The sequence below is a fragment of the Stegodyphus dumicola genome, chromosome 3 (assembly GCF_044657685.1).
Source record: "Stegodyphus dumicola isolate Sdum_Otavi_A_Nest chromosome 3, ASM4465768v1".
Taxonomy (NCBI): domain Eukaryota; kingdom Metazoa; phylum Arthropoda; class Arachnida; order Araneae; family Eresidae; genus Stegodyphus; species Stegodyphus dumicola.
Window position 1 is genome coordinate 146,602,426 of NC_140770.1, and position 20,479 is coordinate 146,622,904.

The window sequence follows — 20,479 nt, forward strand, 5'->3', positions numbered from 1 at the left end:
TCTCCAAAAAGTAGGAAATTCATTGCAAACTTTCTGTAAAATACATTCACTACTTGTTGATACCATGGAGACATTTTTTATTATGTCACATATTTCACGAATCTTCTAGAATCGTGGGTCTATACATCTTGCCTTCAGATCTTTCTAAACTTTCCAAGCTGCAATGCCTAAAATACTAAAGAAAAATTATCCTTACCAATTCTGTAACAGCAAAAAGCCAGAAATATTTGGAAGGAAAAAAAAAAAAAAAAAAAAAAAAGGGAGGGAAAAAATGTAAAATTAATTTTATAGAGAAAACTGATGCATATTCTGAGAATTTTGAACATTCTGAGACAATTACATGGGAAAAACTATGAAAAAATTAAAAACACATTTTTAATTAATTGCATAGCTAATTTTGCTTTTGCTAAGAGGTATTTCGTAAATTGTGCTTTATAGCATTAAACCTTGTTTATTTTTCAGATTCAAAATATTGCATAATAAGTTGCCAAAAGGAAACTTTATAATATGACAGCGAAAAATAAAAATGTTTTATTTTAATGTTATTTTTTAAATATAATTTCAAAATATTAGTGTTGCGATGTTTAAAAAAAAATCGTCGAAAAATTCTCAGATCTCGGAATTAAAAATTTTCTATAGAAACTGATCTTAAAATCGCCAAAATGTTGATAAGTCGCCAAATTTAGAACTGTTTAATAAAAGCATTCACATCCCCAAAAGCAAAAAGTTGTTTAAGAGCTGTTTATTAGAAAAAATGAATCAGTGAATCACCAAAAATATTCCTCTAAAATGCAATTTCACACTCAAAATGGCAGTCTTAAATAAACAGAAATTTCAGATGATTAAAATTAAGGACCTTCTGCTCATTTTGGCCAAAATTAAGGACTTTTAAGGACCAAAATCGATTCCAAAAAATATAAGGATTTTTAAGGACCGTACAAGCCTTGGGTTAGTAAGAGAATTCAAAATATGATTGAGACCAGATGAACTGTATTATAGGCACTGAAAAATAAGAGGAAAATTCTGTGAATTTCCAACTAGATTTTTCTTATTTATATAACCTTAATACTACTGAATTATAAATATAACTGCTGCTCATAAATATGATACTCTAATATATTATATATAAGTATGTTGCTCTAATATGGATTACCTCTGGCACAATGTGCATAATGCCCATATGATTAGGTTCAGGATTATGTTTTCGAAATGAACATATATCAATGATTTCTGATAACTCACTTTTCTTGTAAGTCAAACGCAGTGTCAAAAACCCATGCACAGTGCAGAAGAACAAATTATCTGAGACATTTTACATACATACAATTTTGCAATTCAGCAACTGGCAATGACTGAATTGGAGAAATTTTTTAAAACATATCTATTGTGAAGTTATAAAACACTCTCTGTCACAACTAGTAACCAGAAAATTCACGGCAAGTCAGTTACTATATGCAGCAAGCGCCAGATATTTTTACTATTTTGTGTTCAGAAATTTGTATGATAAATAATTCAGATAAATACTTCAGAAATATGAATTCAAAAAATTTTATTTTTATAGTACATGGCAGTTTGACAAAAATATTTGATTGATTCACAAATGCAGTTTATTTGTACTTTAATAACAAACAGTAAATCCAAAGAGAAACATTTTAAATTCTTCCATCACTGATGAAAAATCTGAATTAAGAAATAACAAAGTTTTAGAAAATCAATCAATTTATGGATTACAAAATCTATAAAGTGCTATGTTTAAAAAAACAACAGCTTACCAAAATACGCCCCCCCCCCCATTCAAAACAAAACGGTATGTATGATATGAATTGCACTGTACATAAACACTTTGTGAAAATGATCAACTGGGAAAAATTGCACTCTTTACTGGCCTGTAAACGCATTTAATTAAATTTTGAGAAAATCAACAATTTTCACTTCTTAATATGCAATTAAAAGAAAGGCTCAACTAGCACAGTCCTCAGCAAAACATGAGGTAGAAATTAATGATATGATTGATGAAAGACTAATTACTGCTTAATTTTAGACAAGTGTAATACATAGCATAAAAATTAAGACATTGTTCTTTTACAAGTTAGTAATGAAATTTAGCACCAAGTAAACACTGGAGTAGCAAAGACTAGATGATCCCAAAAAAAGGAACTAGGATAAAAGATCATTAATGAAATATCCCAAAGAATGAAATTCATTCTTCTACAGCTGTAACTAATCTTTGGCATTAATTGCAAACTTAATCTAATTGATATACTAAGAACTGCATATGATTTTAAGCTTGATGGAGAAACAATTTCCTTTAGGCCATCAATATCACGTTCATCAAAAAAGAATTTATTAAAATTGATTAACAAAAATGTTTCTCCAACAAGTATCAAAAATAAACTTTTCATAAATATATTTTCTTTACAAAAAGTGACCAGTAGCATGATCATATAAACTTTTGTACTAACTAAACATTGGCATTTTACTCATTCAAAACTTTGTTCATCATATCCATATGAAAATGTCCTCTTGCATCGTATCCTTGACACATCATTCCTCACACAAGCTCCATAAATTATATCAATACTCAAATTAGGTAACTTAATTGCACATCCAGTATAAAAAATTCACTTTCCATATTAGAATCACATCAAGAAACAAACGAAAACCAGGTCTCAGTCAAGATGTTCTTTATATTTTGAAAGTTCCTGCATTGTGAATTGGATGTCAGTTTTGAACAGGTGGTAAAGACTGCTGAGACATCCTCCTTCGTTGCTGGTAACTGTTACTTTTGTATAAGAGGGCTCGTATCTGTCGCTGAGCAGCCTGCAATTGATATGAATAAATATTCACTTAGCAGAAGAAAACCTTAATCTAATGTAACAACTAATTTCATTTAAAAGAATGCTATTATATAACTACACATAGCAGATAAATTCTGACCATCACAGGAATGATTTCTGAGAAACTAATCACAAGGTTAATATATATACGTGCATGATCTTTGTGTATAAGTTTAACAAAGGAATACATTACTTATGACTCACAAATTTTATGAAATCTAGCTAACTCAAAATTTTACAATGCATATATCAACTGACAGATATTATTCAAAAAACTTGGTTTATCCAGTTAAAATATTCACAAAATTATGGTCCTCGTCTTCAGTGGTCGCCTTGACGAGAGAAAACTGCACTGGCGTTATTTGGGATTAAGAAAGTGCAATCTGTTGCCAAATGTTTTATAAGCATGTATGAAAATGCATTGTACATAAACAATAACTCATTCAATATTTATACAACACAAGTTGTTTAATATAAATGTACAAAAGTAATTTAATTCCACACATAATTTTATTCCTGGATAATTAATTCTTAGGACACATTCTCTTTCATTTCATATCACCATTGTGGGTGTGCTATGTACACTACAATTTTATACAGATTATATTTTTAGAACAATGGACAATAGCTAGCAGAATGTACGCAATATATCAGTGAGCAAATTAACATTTTAACAGCAACAGAGCTGAAGTAAAAGTGCACAGATATTCAACATGGAAGCTCGCAAAGAGAAGGTTTCGGTTCAAGTTGCTAATTAAGACAAAGCTTCAGTTCTCAAAATTTTGAGTTCAAGTTTCGAATTAGCTATGTCATCAGCATTGTGCAGTGTAGAAAAGGCATTACTAGTTTATATTATAATTTTGATTCACTTATTTTTTACCTTACATATATGTCAATTATCATATTAAATACAATTACATAAGCAACATATTAAAACATATATAAAATACCAGAAATTTTTTGCAAACTCTGATTTCCATTGTTGAGCAATTACTACTAAGAAAGCCTCAAACATCAAATAAAACGTTTTCAGCTGATGGAAGATTGAAAATTATAAAAGGCCAGTTAGATAACTAATAATTTCAGATTGTCTCTTGCATACGTACAGATTGGTAATTGTTTCAACTGTTAAAGAAGACAGGTACACTGCGTGGGGGAAAAGAGGGGACAGTTCTATATCTACTGTTCTAATCGGCCGATTGACACTCTAATTGAATTTTTTCTTGTCTCGAAAGCACAACTTAGGATATATATTGGGGGGGGGGGGAATCACACGATCTCCCTCATCTCTTCCCTTACCACCAACCTCTTAAGAGGACTTTTGGTTTACTGCATATTTAGAGTGCCCCCATATTACACAGACACTATACATTTACATACTTCTCTCCAGGATTCGAACTCAGGCTTTTGGTACAGCAGTTAGAGTCGCTAAATACTACTCTGGTTGAGTAGCTACACTCAACATTTCTTCCCATAAAAACAGAATTGATAAAGAATTCTTTTGTAGCTGGATTAGAAATGAAGTACTTACATTTTCAAAATGTAATATACTGTAAATTAGCACAACAATTGATGAAGACATCTGATTGTCTCAGTAATGCTTTTTTGAAATGGCTCATTACATAAGACAATAATGCTACAAAGAAAAGATCATGGGTTGAACTTAAATAACCTCCTTCAGTAACAACAAAAATGAAGCATCCTAAAAGAGTAACATAAAGGAACTGGACTACCAGAATCGACAGTAAAATTAGAAAAATACTGCTCCCAAACAGCAGTTTTAAAAGTAGAAATCGAAGCAAAGCGCCCAGAATTGACCATCTTCAAAGTGATGTCTCATCAAGATAATGCTCGGACACGACAATATGACAAAAGTCAGACAAAAACTTACTGCAGTGTTCACTAGACTTTGCCATTTCAGATTTTCATCTCTTCAGCTGACTTCAAAATTCTCTGAACAGCCTGGGGTTCATTTCTTTACACATAAGCTCAATGCCTTGTTTAAAAAATAATTTCTCAGTTGCTAGAGAGATGGCAAAATGCCACAAAACAGAATGTTGCTTACATAATTCAATGGAATTTTCTTATGTTTCAGTACTGCTATATTTGTAACTGCAGAACTTTCTGGACGACCCAATATTAAGCGATTTAGGCTTCAACATAAAACTCTTAAAAAAAAAAAAAAAAAAAAAGAGAGAGAGAGGGGGAGGGCCAATTGAAAAGAAGACTATTCAAAAAGATGTGATGAAACTCCATCATATATAAACACAGCATAGAGATTGAAAAGGCGATTAAAAGTACTGATGTACTGAAGAGAAATTGAAGCAATTGATGTTAATGCACAAAGTATCAACTCTTCAAATTCATTAATAGTGTATTGATGGCTAGTTTTTCATCTGTGAAAGGCTTAAAAAATTTCAACAATTTTAGATTCATAATATCTGAATTTTGAGGGTACAGCTTTAATGCTGAAGGTTAAAAATTTGCTTGATTGCATACATTAATATCTAAACTTCAATGCAGCACTGAATTTTTAAAAAAAAAACTTTTTCATCTTAAGTTATAATTTTCACCATTTCAGATTTAACCTTAATGACACTAATATGCAACAGCACAGAGCAGAACATACTACACAAACTTCAGATATAAAGCAGTTTATAAAAAAGACTTTTTTTTTATACAAAAAATCTAACCTGTGTGCAGTAAAAATCACCAATAATGTGGACGGCAGTTTCTTCAGTTTCAGGACGCTGGCCATCTTCAGGGAATTTTATTAATGCATGAGTGATTCTCTGTAATTCTCTAACCTGTAATCGATACCAACATAAATCAGCAAATTTAAGAAAGACAACACAACTCATCTTGTTTGAAGCTATCCATAAAAAGGCTATTAAATGCTTTGCGTTCAATAATAATAGCACATATCTGAATATTTAAAATTATTTAAATTTCATATAAATTAAGACAATTTTTCAGAAAACTGGATATACACTACCCAAAATTAAAAATGCAACATAAAGAAGGAGTGGCCTGAAAATTATGCAAATTTCAGGGTAGATACATGTCACCGAGTTATGCAAATGATGTGAAATGCACAGCTCTCCAGCGCACGTTGAAGAAGATACAAGGGCTGGAACCTACAGAATGTTAATTTTTATTGCCATTATTTCTGCAAGGAAATTCATAAAAAAAAAAAAAAAAAAAAAAAGAGCAGAGAATGCCACGCCATTGTCAATGCAGACAGATGATTTTACGAAGGATGTGGTCATCGGACTGAGATAGGCAGGTTGGTCCATATGGCAAATCTCAGCTGATACAAACCAGGACGCGTCCAAAATGCATTGGCTGTAGCGACGATGGTTGGAATAAGGGAGTGTGGCAAGTTTGAGGGGTTATGTTAGTGAATTGACACATCTGGGGTCAAGCGGTGGCGCACCTGCAAACCACTTCTACCTCCATTCTATAGCATGTTGAAAGACACCCTGGATGTTTCCATTATCAACCAGAATCATTTGCCATCGATTGGTTGCTAGTGGCCTGCACTCATGGCATCCATTAAGAAGACTGCCATTAACCCCACATCATAAATGAAAACGTCTGCGATGGTGCCGGGTTCTAGCGATGTGGACGACGGAATGGCACAGTGTCGAATCCTGAGATGAGTCACGCCTCTGTTTCTCCAATGATAGTTGCTGCGTACAAGTGTGGCACTGATGTATAGGTAGGTCCAATCCGGCAGCAATTGTGGAACACGACAATGCGGCATCATGGGTTGGGGTGCTATTGCGTACAATTTCAGTTCACCTCCAATTCATATTCAGAGCACTATGACCGCCCAACGATATGAGGATGATGTGCTGCAGACTGTGACACTTCACTACTATTAGGCAGTGCCCAATGCCCTTTATCAGCAGGATAATGCCTGACCAAATGCTGCTCACATCAGACAATGTACTCTGAAAGGTGTACAGATGCTTTCCTGGCTACTGTTCTCTCTTGATCTCTCACCAATCGAACACACTTGGGATGTGATTGGATGCCATTTGCAGACACTGCCATTGCCATGCTCAGAAGATGGTTGACAGTAAATGGAAAGCCATTTCTAAGGACATCACCCGGTAGCCTCATTGACTCTGTACATAGACGTATTGCTTAGTGTATTACCGTGCAAGGTGTTTCTACAACTTACTAAGCAGATTTCTCGCTCTATAATAAGTACAGTACAAAGTCCATAATTCGGACTCGTCGGGATTTCGATTCCAGATTATAGATCATCAATTTAAATCTGGTAAGATGGCATGCAGAAATTATACTATTAAAAATATGAAACCATAATTTATGAAATAAAAAGCAATTATGATCTAAAGGGTATCAAATTTTACAAAAAAAAAAAAAAAAAAAAAAAAAAAAGCAGCTTAATATTTATTTGTCTATTTCGTGAAACATTTCTTTCAACGCGTGCATGCGTAAAGTTTGTGGCTTTGAGGTTCGGATTATAGATCATCCCAGATAATGGACATCCGGATTACGGACTTTGTACTGTATATTATTTCAAAATAAAATTCACTTGTTCGTTTGTCTCTCTCTGTTTGCAGAGTTTCTTTGCGTTCTGGCCACTCATTCTTTGTGTTGTACTTTTAGTGTTGGGTAGTGTATTACCTTTAATGATAAAATCATATCTACCAAACCTTTTCGTGTCAAGAAGATACTTAACATGTAAAATATGAAAATCATAGCTATTTTGAATATCTTTTGTTTCTCTATGGCATTTTTACTAGCTTGTAACTAGGCATGCACAGATGTATAAAATTGACTATTCAGCTTCATATCTCATAAGAATAGCATTATTAATATCATGGTAAAAACAATGGATTTGATTGATATGAATTATAGCAGGACAACACTTAGATACACTAGGCAACAAAATTCTTACTCGTAAAGAAATGAACCTATATATTAGTACAGAAAAATACCGAAAATTCGCCAACCTGAAATCCGCGTTGGGTTTCAAAATATAAACATTCAGTTTATAGGTTCCGGAAACTGCAACATTGAGTACGAAATATCAAAGAAAAAATACTTACTGAATAATTACTTACAGAAATACCAAATTATTGGCATCATGATAAAAGTTTTTCCCTCCTCTAATCTGCATCGAGGTAAGAAAGCAGACATTCACTCAACTCTTCTTTCAAGGTTACGATTCACGTTGTTGTATTTTCTGAGCTTTATCTCACGAGATTATTTAGTGCTGCCTTTTTTTTAATCCGGATATTTTTTGGATAAATTAAGAATATATTAAATTTCACCCCTTTTTAATACAATTATAGATAAGAAACGCACTCATGATTTTATTGCTCGCAACGTTGAAAAATGTAAACATGTTGCACTGACGGTAATGCAAAAAGTGCAAATTCTGCAAAAGATGGAGACAGATGCATTTTATAGCAGAATCGTATGGAATTGCGATACGATTGTGTATGATATACGGAAAAATAAAGAAAGTCTGATGAAATTTTACAGCAACAGTGACTCTAACACTGGAATCCAAAACTTTGCATGAGGCGAAATCGGCAAACCTTGATGCTGTGTATATATAATCCAATGAATAATATAATCAATTTATATATGTAATAATAATTTAATGCATATAAGTTATTGCAATAATGTATATAATAATTTAATTAAATGTATCTAATATGCCTTACTTTGCACTTTTAGTCTGAATATTACGATTTATCTTTTCTATACTGAAATCCACAAAACCCTAAAATCCGCACAACCTCTGGTTCCAAGCTTTGTGGATTTTTGGACTTCTATTGTACTTATTTAGTTGTCATATGACATACTCTAAGCATAAATTACAGCACCTTTTAAATTAGATAACTTCTTTTATCTCTACCTCACAATGTACAATTTAAGTTCTTTTCCTGGTTTCATCAGAAGAGAAAATCTAAATTTAATATTTCATAAAATAAACATGCAATATATGCACAGACTGATTTATACTACTTTTCAGTTTATGTTATATTTTGCTACACAATTTGTTAGCAATATCATATTTACTAGGAATAATTCTGTAGCCTTGTTTCTGCTAATATATATGAAAATAAACCCATCATAAATATTTAAAGGTAAAATATTTTACACTTTTCTCCTCTAATCCATCATTCTAAAAACAAGAGAAGCAAAATATGATTTTAACCCCTTGCACTAGGGGCCTTTTTCGTGCGACACACCAGCAACTCTAGACGTTTCGCAGTCTTTTTGCCTCATTTCTTACCAGTAACTTAAAATTACACACACTAATTAATGTACAAAATTTTTATATTTTAACATTTTATATATCTTTACACCTTTATAAAAACAATTTCTTAAATATTAGTCTCTAATTTTTCTGTGTATGATATTTCATGTAACAAAAGCTGCATGCCTGGCTTGTCAGGGCAAGTATTACAATAATATGCCATTTGATGTCTTTTTTCCGGGTTCGTTTCTCTGAGAACAGACTGTGTGATAGATAAGAAAATCTTATCTCCATTTAAAGGGGTATCATTTTACACTTCATAAGATTAAACAGAAAGAGCGTAGGAACCTGCTTCAAAAAAATTAAATGTAAACAGTTATTGTTCCGCATCAAAACAAGTGGTGAGCGAGATTCACCTCTAGAGTTGTGGCATCAAATTACATAGTGAGTGAGCATCATTTCTTGAATTACGGCATCAAATAACAAGGTGAATGAGAGTCACCTCTCGAGTGCAAAGGGTTAAACGGAATCAAATGCACAAACCTAATGGCACTCTTAAAAGTTTTACTGACAATTCATGTCATTTATTTAAATTACTGATAACCTTTCCGCAATATAGTTTCTAATTTTATTAAAAAAAGATACAACAGTAAGAGTTAGGGATTAAAAGTACCTATTTTCAGTAAAAAAAAAAAAAAAAACCAGTAAAGATTGTTTTGATAAAATCACAACAATGGATATATAACAATGTACTAAAAGTAAAATAAGCATTTTCATCATCAAAATATCAATTTTACAAAAATGATATATAAATTTCTACAGAATATTTTCCTGTAATTCAATTATGATAGAAGTTTTTTTTTTAAAAAAAATATCTTCCTTTTTTTTTCAAGCTTTAAATTTTGACTAAGATAAAAAGATACAACAGTACAAGTTAGGGATTAAAAGTACCTATTTTCAGTTTACATACACTAAGCTTCCTCTACTGCATTTTGCATTTATTTTAACATTTTCTTCCATCTTCAGAAAACTGAATTACTGTTTCAAACACAGTATCTCTTTTAAGCTTTCATTAACTCTGGAATAAAATAGAAATTCTCTAAGAATATCAAATTGTTAGAATGAAGATAAACCCATCTGAGGAACAATATTTTGAAGCTGCAGAAGATCTGCAATAATTTTGCTGAGTAAGCAAAATGGACTCTAAGCCACTTAATGTTAGAGGATGCACAGTAGCTTGATTATATTTTCACTGGATTCCTACAGTGGAAGAGAAACAATGTTTTCCACTTTTCTCCCATGTCCCATGCAGTTGCTAAATATGGCATTTTAGGATGATGGCTGAACAGGCAATCAATTTATTGTCTCATCTCTGGAATGCTGTCATGGGTGAAGCAACAAGTATTACAATTGGGAAAAAGATTCAGCACAAATATCTGGAGTTTTGATAACTATAGTACAATGGAATATTCAGAAAAACATTTCAAAACTTTCTACTGCAAAATTTTGTTTCATAAAGAGCACTCAAATAGGGATGATAAAGAATAGAATTATCTGATCATGATAAAGCAAATTAGGGTTATCTGGTACTAAGCCTTTTCCAGTCTGGAGCAATCTCTTTGTCCCAAGTTCTACTGCCTATTGCTTCCCTAAATTATAAAAGTTTTGCTGCTTACTACCTCCCCTAAAAGTTTTGCCATCTGTAAATTTGTCTGTTTGGTGCTTCTCTAAATTCTCAAAATGCGGTGAGGTGACACTGGTTGCCACTTCTGCTAGGAAAAGACATCTTGATGGGGAGAGATATTTTTAAGTAATGTTAAAAAATATAAAACAATACTTCACATGTATTGCATTTACAAATGTAGGTGAAGACATGTAATGGTAAACTAAAGGACAACATATGTACCAATACAAAACTTGTAAAATTAAATCCTTCTTTGATCAGTATATAATTATATGAAGTATCAGAAGAATACAGGAACTTACTGTTTGACCACCTTTGCCAATGATACGTCCTACTTGATCTGTTGGAACAGTCATTTCAACTTTTAATGTAGCCTCTTGAGATGCAGGATAACCTTCAAAACTTACTTTCCGGAATATCATAAACTGGGCCTGGGGAGAAAATATATAAATTGAAATATGCAGGTAGCCTTCGACTTACAATGACCAAGCCATAAATTAGACACCTAATTTATTCTTTAATCTTTTCATATTTTGATAAATTAAGTTTTCATGTTACATAAAATAAGCTTGGGAAAGTATAAACCTATACTATACTTATAATTCATTTGTACACATATATGCTGCATAAATACATTATTAAAAAAAATCAATACATTCTCTTCCTTTTTTTGTTAACATGAAAAATATATGGCCTTTATATTTTTGTTATCACGACAATGTTGTCTGTTTGGTTATTTCATAACAGTATCTGTTTCTCAAACTTGCTTTTCAACACTGATGAAATAAATGACCAGTACGCAGATTTAATTTAGGAATAGTTTAAATAATTTTCTAGTAAACTGTTCTGATGATGAAAGATATTTGATATGTCCAGAGTATTCTACTATATACAACAAGCAAATACAGGTGAAACCCATAATAGCAAACTTCAAAGGATCAAAAACTTGGTTCGCTGTAACTGATCTGATAAAAATGGATAGCTTTATAAAATAGCACAAAAATCTGCGACAAAGATAAGTTCATGTGTGTGGTCCCCCACAGGTTGCAGTGTTCAACCTGTTATGAGGTAAATCCAGAAAGTAAGTTTCCCTATGCTTTTCCCTTTAAAGTAAACATAATTAGCCATGTCAATTGCACATACGTGACAGATCAATGATATATCACTCGCATGGCAGCTGGACAGCTCTCGCCTCGTGCCAGTAGTGGTCCGAAATGGAAGCTCTTATTCCTTCTCCCACCGCCTGCTAGGTTCGGTTGGTGATAAAGTTCTTGAATGCACAAAGCATTGCGCCAATTGAAATTCAATATCAGCTCTATGTCACTAAGCACCTGCTGTTCAAAAAAATTGTGTGCCAGGTAGGTGGCGAAAAACCTGGCACTTGAGAACACAAAATTGAACACTTAAGAGCAGCACTGACATTTCTGCAACAGTATCACGATGACAGCGACGAGTTCATCGATAGGATTGTCATGGGCGATGAGACTTGGATATCGCACTTCACCCGGAAACCAAGCAGCAGTCGATGCATTGTCGGCATAGAGGATCTCCGGTCAGGACGAATTTCAAACACACGCTGTCGGTACGGAAAGTGATATGCACAGTGTTCTGGGACAGGAAGGGCATTCTGCTCATTAGGTTTCTTCCACATGGTGAAACAGTAAACACCGACTGTTATTGTGAAACACTGCAGAAATTACAACATACCATTCAAAACAAGAGGTGTGGAATGCTTACTGCAGGTGTTGTGCTCCTCCATGACATGACAATGCTCATCCACATATGGCTCAACACACAGCAGCTGTTTTGACGGAATTTGGCTGCGAGTTGTTTGATCATCCACTTTACAGCCCAGATCTTGCTCCCAGCGATTTTCACGTTTTCTTGAACCTCAAGAAATTCCTGTCCTCCGGTGAGCATTTAGGCAATGACGAAGAGCTGAAGACGCCTGTCACAAGCTGGTTCCATTCACACGTGACAGAGTTCTAAGACAGAGGGATACAAAAATTGATCCCACAGTATGACAAGTGTCTCAATTCTGGTGGTGGCTATGTTGAAAAATAGCTGTACTTGTTGCCAATTAATATGTTTCTGAAAATACTAGGGATACTTACTTTCTGGATGCCCTACGTAAGAGAAGACAGGCTCCCAACATTGCAGAAGCAATAAGTTGTTCAAGTACGGTTCCACTCGACATTACAAGAATCGTAACTTCATAGGTAACGTCAAGGGTTTTTTTACCAATATGCATTCTGTTTGTCACCAAAGTCTCACAGTTTCAGGAAGGCTGATGGACCAATAATCCTGCTATTTTTCTGATATTTCAACTACAGTGAATCGGAGAATGTAAAATAGAACCAAAAAATTAAGAAGGCATGACTAATTCAGCCTGCAAACTGTTTTAGACAAGGCAAGAACTCAGAATGCTTCTAAATTCCCTCCTAGAAAGATTCTTCCCCTAGCAAGATCCTTACATAATGAGGACAATAACTTACAATAACTGTTCCCATGCCTTTAATGCTGTTATATACTGTTAATGGAATTTCTCATATATTTATATTAAATGCATTTTAGTTCTATATGCAGTACATAATATGCAACCAACACCAGTTATCAGAATAGCATACTATTATAATCTCAGATTGATGATTTACACAGAGCGATTAGTACTATGAAATCTCACAAACGATGTTAATAAATTTAATTAAAAAATAAAAGTTAATTACAAGCATTTACTATATTTCTTTTTTTTCTCCCCTTTTTCAGTTTCACCATATATTAATAATTTTACGTGAAAAATGACTTAAAAACGGTGGTTTATACCAGTCTCTCCAATTACACATTTTCATCTAACAATGTATTTACATAAGCATCAACCCTGCACAGAATGCTGGATAATAGCTCAATCAAAGAATTTGAAAGGATTCAAGCTGTGTATCAATGTTTGGTTACTTCCTCCCCCCTCCACCTATTTCATAATAATATTCAACTGCTTCTTGAGCTTGCTTTTCAACTTTGACGAAATGAATTTAGCAGTTAATTTATCAGCAGGATCATCTTTCTTTAGTTGAGTAACCTTCAAGAACAAACATTTTCTTTAAACTGAAATTGTTTCTAACCAAAAGAGTCAAATAAAATTGAAGAATATATAAATTATATACCTTAATTATGGCACCAGAAGAACTAATCAATGGTTCTTTGGATGAATGCACGACAAACTAAGATTTTGCAAGTTACGTTTATTGCATGTTCTAGTTTTCCAAGAATTGAGTGCCTTTTTAGCCCTTTTTACTTCCTTGTACGAAGTAAAAAGGAAGTATTGTAATCGCGAAAAGTTTCAGGCAGCATATTTCAACGAAAATATCCATTTTGATCACTATCAAATGCAATTTAACGATGTTTTTACGTGACATCTGTACGTAAGGACAGAATAAAATACTCTTTTCCTTCAAAAAAATTATAAAACTGCTTTAAAATTGTAAAAAGGTTAGCTTTAAATATGTTCTTGGCCCATAGATGGCGCCACTGTTTTTATATTCTTCTTTAACTGTGCACTCCAATAAAACTACACTTGTGTTCCAAACTCCCAACAGGTATGTTGTGTATTATTTATTCTCATGCATGCAAGTAACCACTCTCTGCTATATTGAGTTTCTAATAGGTTATGGGCCCAGGCCAGATTAAGAAATGAGGATAAATAATCTAGTAACTAGTTAAGTTAGTTTGTTTATTCAATTCTATTTGTAAATTTTTAGAATTACTTTAACCAAAATTGACCACATGGTTATGTTAGGGTAAGCCAAAGCACATGGTTGCAAAAGCTTAACTAGTACAAATATTTTTGACTGTTAATTATTTGGGCAAATGTTTCTTTGAGAATAAAATTAATTCAATAGAAAATTTATTTGAATTTATCTCAAATTATAATTTTTTTGTCTCTTGTTGATTAAAGTTAAAAAAGGAAAAATGCCAGGGGGAGAAGGTTCATTTAGTCATAAACAATTGAGTGGAAGGGAAAATTACATGGATTGGAAATTTTCCATGAAAATGCATCTTATTAAATTAGATTTATGGGCTTATGTAGAGGGTACAAAAGAAGATCCAGTAAAGGATACCAAAGCTTTGTCATGTATAGTTGAAGGGGTAAGTGAAATTATTTTCAATGATATAAGGGATTTAACAAGTGGAAAGGAAGCTTGGAAAGTATTAGCTGAAACATATGAGGATAAGAGAATCACAAGAAAGGTTTCAATAATTAAAACATTAGTGAATACCCGTTATACTGATTGTAAGGATATGTCTGACTATTTACATAGGGTCATTTCATCTTATCAGCAGTTAAAATCTACTGGTGTTAAACCTGATGAAGAATTAATTGCAGGAATAATTTTAGCTAATTTACCTGATAGGTTTGAACCTCTTATAATGGCTTTGAAAAATTGTGGTGAGGCAATAACAGTTGACAATGTTAAAAATTGCTTGTTAGCTGAAGATTCAAAACCCCTAGTCAATGAAAGTAAGGAATACGCATTTGTTAATAAAAATATCGGAAGCAAAAGGTACTTTAAAGGAAAATGTTTTAAATGCAATTTGTTTGGCCACAAAAGCTCTGATTGTCAGAAGTCACCTCTCAAAAAGGATAGATATAATGAAAACAAGTTTAACAAAAAGTCTAATGTTGGATTAAAACATAAAAAGGGGGAAGAAGCTTATGTAGTGGAAATTAGTGTAGCTAATTCTAATCCACATCCCAATATTTGGTACATGGATTCTTGTGCTTCTTACCACATGACTCCACATAAAGAATTATTAGATGATTATCAGGATGCTAGTATTCATCAAATAAAAACAGGAAGTTCAGTAATAGAAGTAGAGGGTAAGGGTAAAATAACTTTCCTCTTATCTAGAAATAAAAAAAGGGAGTCTGTAACTTTTAGTAATGTTTTACACGTTCCAAAGTTAACAGCCAATTTGCTGTCCATTAAGTATTTAAATAAAGTATTTGGAATGGTTAGTACTTTTACAAGTGAAAGATGTTTTGTGTATGATGGTAAACATTTAGTTGCTACTGGAACAGGTATGGGAGATAATTTGTATTCTCTTGATTTATGTAATGAGTGGGCTTTAATTACTGATAAAAATATTTCAAATGAATTATTACACAAAAGAGTGGGCCATTTAAGTGAAGGAGGAATGACCAGATTAAAAGATATGGTCGAAGGTTTTACATTTAACAGAAAATTGTTAAATTGTGTGTCATGCATTAAAGGCAAAATGCATAGACAACCATTTCCCAAGGGAAAAGCTAAGCGTGCAAAAGAGTTATTAGGCATAGTACATAGTGACCTGTGCGGGCCTATGAATGTTACATCAATTGGTGGTTCTCGCTACTTTATTAGTTTTATTGATGATTTGTCGCGAATGACTTTTGTTTATTTTTTGAAAAATAAATCTGAAGTTTTTGAAAAATTCAAAATATTTCAAGCATTTGTGGAAAGGCAAACTGGCAAATCAATCAAAATCTTACACTCAGATAATGGTACTGAGTATGTAAACAATGAGATGGATAACTATTTAGCATCAAATGGAATTCAGCATCAAAAATCTATTCCATTTACACCAGAGCAAATGGGTGTAGCTGAACGTAGTAACAGAACTCTTGTAGAGCGAGCACGATCAATGTTGGTGGATGCTCACCTTGATCAAAATTATTGGGCTGAAGCAGTGCAAACTGCAAATCACTGTAAAAATATATCTCCAACTATTGCAGTTGCAGGTATGACCCCTTATGAAAAATGGTATGGGGATAAGCCAAGTTTAGAATACTTGAGAGTATTTGGATGTCGTGCATTTGCTCACATTCCAAAGCAAAAACGTAAAAAGTGGGATATAAAAGCAAAGGAATTAATGCTTGTTGGGTACTGTCAGGATAGAAAAGGCTATCGATTAATAGATCCCAAAACTTATGAAATAATAAATGCACAAGATGTACAATTTTTGGAAAATGAAATGTACTACAAAAAGGCAAGTAATATGCCAAAATTCTATGATGAATCCTCATTCAGTGGGAGCGTGATTATGACATTTTCAGATACTGAGAATGCAATAGCTGATGATCAGAACGGTGAATTGGAAGGGATGGTTAATGATAATACTCAGTCTGATCATGAATTAGTTAATACTAGTATTAATTCTAATCACGATGAACATAATACTGCTCAAATTGATAGCCATGATAACAGTAGTGTAGGTGATGAGCTATTTATGTTGACTAGAAACAGAAAACTTAGATTCCCAAATAGTTATACGGACTATGACACACACGGGATGCCAGAAATGCCAATGCCAAATTTAGATAGAATGTGCTTTGTTAAAGCTATGGCAGCAGCAACAAATGGTGTGTATTCTGAACCGAAAACCATTAATGAAGCATTAAGGGGCAATGATGCAAACCATTGGAAGGATTCTATATGGGAGACTATATTAGGCCATATTAAAAACAAAACATGGGAAATAACAGATAAACCTTATGATAAGAACATTGTAGATTATAAATGGGTTTTCAAAATTAAATGTAATTCAGTAGGCAAGATTGAAAGATATAAAACACGTTTAGTTGCTAAGGGCTATTCTCAGATTGAGGGAATAGATTATACTGAAACATTTGCACCAGTTGTCCGATACGTAACATTAAGAGTTTTATTAGCTTATGAAGCTATATATGATTGGGAAATTGACCAAATGGATGCTGTAATGGCTTTTGTACAGGGAACTCTAAATGAAGACATTTATATGAAAATTCCAGACGGTTTCAGTGAATTTTACAAGCAAAACTTAAAGGGAAAGGTCCTAAAATTAAACAAAGCATTAGATGGTTTAAAGCAGAGTGGTAGACTATGGTACCAACTGTTAGAAAAGGGTTTAATAGAAATGGGACTGAGGCAAAGTCCTTTTGATGGTTGTGTCTATATTAAAATAAATGAAAATAAAGATCTTGTTATTGTTACTATTTATGTTGATGACTTACTCATTTTTAGTAATAACATAGAACTTAAAAATTGGGTAAAACAACAACTTAAAGAAAAATTTGAAATGAAAGACTTGGGACCAGCAAATTATTGCTTAGGAATTAAAATTGAACATGATAGAACTAAAGGGTCCATTAGCCTTAGTCAAACTCAGTATGTAGAGAGTATGCTTTGCAAATATAATATGCATGAATCTCATGGTGTAGAAAAACACCATTAGACCAAAATCAAGTGTTATCTAAACTGCAGATACCAACTAGTAAGGAACAAAAGCTACCTGTTCCTTATCAGGCTGCCATTGGGAGTCTTCTTTATGCAGCTCAAGCAACACGGCCAGATATAACTTATGCTGTGAATTTCCTTAGCCAGTTCTCCAATAATCCGGCAAGGGTTCACTGGAATGCTGTCAAGCGCATCATGCGGTATCTTCGAGCCACTACAGATGCTACATTGTCTTTTTCAAAGGACCATAGTGCTGATGTCCTTGGTTACAGCGACTCAAACTATGGAGGTGATGCTGGGGATCGACGATCAACCACTGGATATGTTTTCCTCATCGGAGGTGGTGCAGTGTCATGGTGTAGTAAGCGTCAACCAACCATTGCAACTAGTACAACAGAAGCCGTATATATGGCTCTTTCTGCAGCTACTAAAGAAGCCATATGGCTCAACAAAATTGTTAAAGAACTTGGGATTATTACTGCAAAGCCAGTATTATTATACTGCGATAACAACAGTGCTATTAATCTCAGCAAAAATAGTGTGTATCATTGTAGATCAAAGCATATTGATATACAACATCATTTCGTGCGAGAAGCTGTGAAACTTCAGCACATTGACATACAATATAAGACTACTAGTGATATGATTGCAGACTTTTTGACAAAAATTATAAACAGTGCAAAACATGAAATGTCTGTAAAAATGATGGGTTTAAAACGAAGACCAATGTAATTTAATGTTTTATTATATGTATGTGTGCTGATGTAATTTCTCATTGTATTTAATTAGGATGATATTTAAACCTAAAGTGGGAGTGTAAAAAGGTTAGCTTTAAATATGTTCTTGGCCCATAGATGGCGCCACTGTTTTTATATTCTTCTATAACTGTGCACTCCAATAAAACTACACTTGTGTTCCAAACTCCCAACAGGTATGTTGTGTATTATTTATTCTCATGCATGCAAGTAACCATTCTGCTATATTGAGTTTCTAATAAAAATTAATTCTGAAGAGAATTTTTCGTGGCGTCTGAACGAACATATCTCGCATAACTCAAAAACGAGTAGCCTCAGAACGTTGAATTGGCCATTGATGTTTACATTTGAAACAGGAGACTAGTGGATTTGTTGCCAATCTAGAGAAACTTAGCTTCGCAACAACAAAGATAATGCATTCATTTATTATTGCCAATTAAATCATGCTTAATTCTTTCTGGAATTTTTTCGAGGAAATAAGTGTTTAAGATTTACTTCGCAATTTTTAATATATAGATGTTTTGAGTTTTTATGTATTTTTGCCTTCTCGCGAAGTGAGAACTGAATTAATTAAATGAGAAATACTCAATCGTCTGTGAAAAACTGTTTCTTTTTTTGTTTTGTTTGCTTAATTTCTTTTATACATCATTCTAGCTTCATTATAGTATTTGAATATAACATGTGGCAACGATTAGATATTTCTATTCTTTAAATGATATAAATTTTGTGCATTAGGAGTTATAATATGAAAGAAATATATAAGTTAACTGTTATATAATTATTAATACTGTTAAGTGAATCTAGCGTGTCGCTATGGTAAACAAATACTAGAGTGAATTTTAAAGAATGCATTTATTCTACTGTGGTTTATGCGCTGTCGGCGAAGCAGATTTAATTCAATCCAATAAGATTAATTGAAATGCAAGAAAAAATGTGTATAATTTAATATTCCAATACAAGGAAGTCATGTGATGTACACATAAGATTTTTTTTTTTAAATGGAGATAAAGATGACACTGCAGAATAAAAAATGTTAACTTAAAGATGTTCCTTTTTGCCTTATAATTTAATTAGAATGAATTTAAGGTAAGTAATTTTTCAATTGAAAGCTGCAGAAATTCTGGGGAAGAGTTTGGATTAAAAAAAAATTTAATCCATGATATCCATAAATTTTTTTTTATCTGATTTCATACATTTGGAAGTTTGCTATAGCCATATAAAATAACATTAAGTCCATAGGAAACTTGATGGGGCCAAAACGTTTGTTCATTGTAAAGCAGGTTTGTTATATCGGGATTTGAATATATGATTAAGCTTCAGGATTTTACTCTAGAAATTGAAAAATGGCACTGTAAATGAAAAATTTCTAGTAATACGGCCAAATCCAAATTGCTGCTGATTCATCACAAGAAAACTAAAATGTGGCACTACAACCACTTTATCGGATTTGCTATAGTAGGGTTTTGACTGTTATGAAAATAAAATTGGCAGAGTTCACACAGTGTATTTTAAAAGCACAATGACATTTTAACAATCATGCTGCAGAGCATGGCAATATACATACTATCTTATTATAATTAAAGGGGAATACTATTAAAATTCTTATTTTTCAAATTAAATTAAGAATGCTAATAAAGTAAAAGAACTACATACAAAGTAAGTTCTTTGGTTTTTAAAATTATTGTGGCATAATTCATTTAAAAATT

The 20,479-nt window shown here is 32.8% G+C and overlaps 1 protein-coding gene across 3 annotated transcripts in view; it reads right to left on the minus strand.

The window, feature by feature from the left end:
• Positions 1-1,532: 1,532 nt before the first annotated feature.
• Positions 1,533-20,479, minus strand: part of LOC118204148 (insulin-like growth factor 2 mRNA-binding protein 3) — a 209,057-nt gene continuing 190,110 nt past the window's right edge. For all 3 annotated transcript variants that reach the window (XM_085813433.1, XM_085813432.1, XM_085813431.1), the window contains exons 12-14: positions 11,071-11,199; positions 5,531-5,644; positions 1,533-2,820 (exon numbers count right to left, since the gene is read on the minus strand). In XM_085813433.1, coding sequence (XP_085669559.1) covers positions 2,722-2,820; positions 5,531-5,644; positions 11,071-11,199 — 342 coding nt within the window. In that variant the 3' untranslated portion in view covers positions 1,533-2,721. The remainder of the gene's footprint in view (positions 2,821-5,530; positions 5,645-11,070; positions 11,200-20,479) is intronic.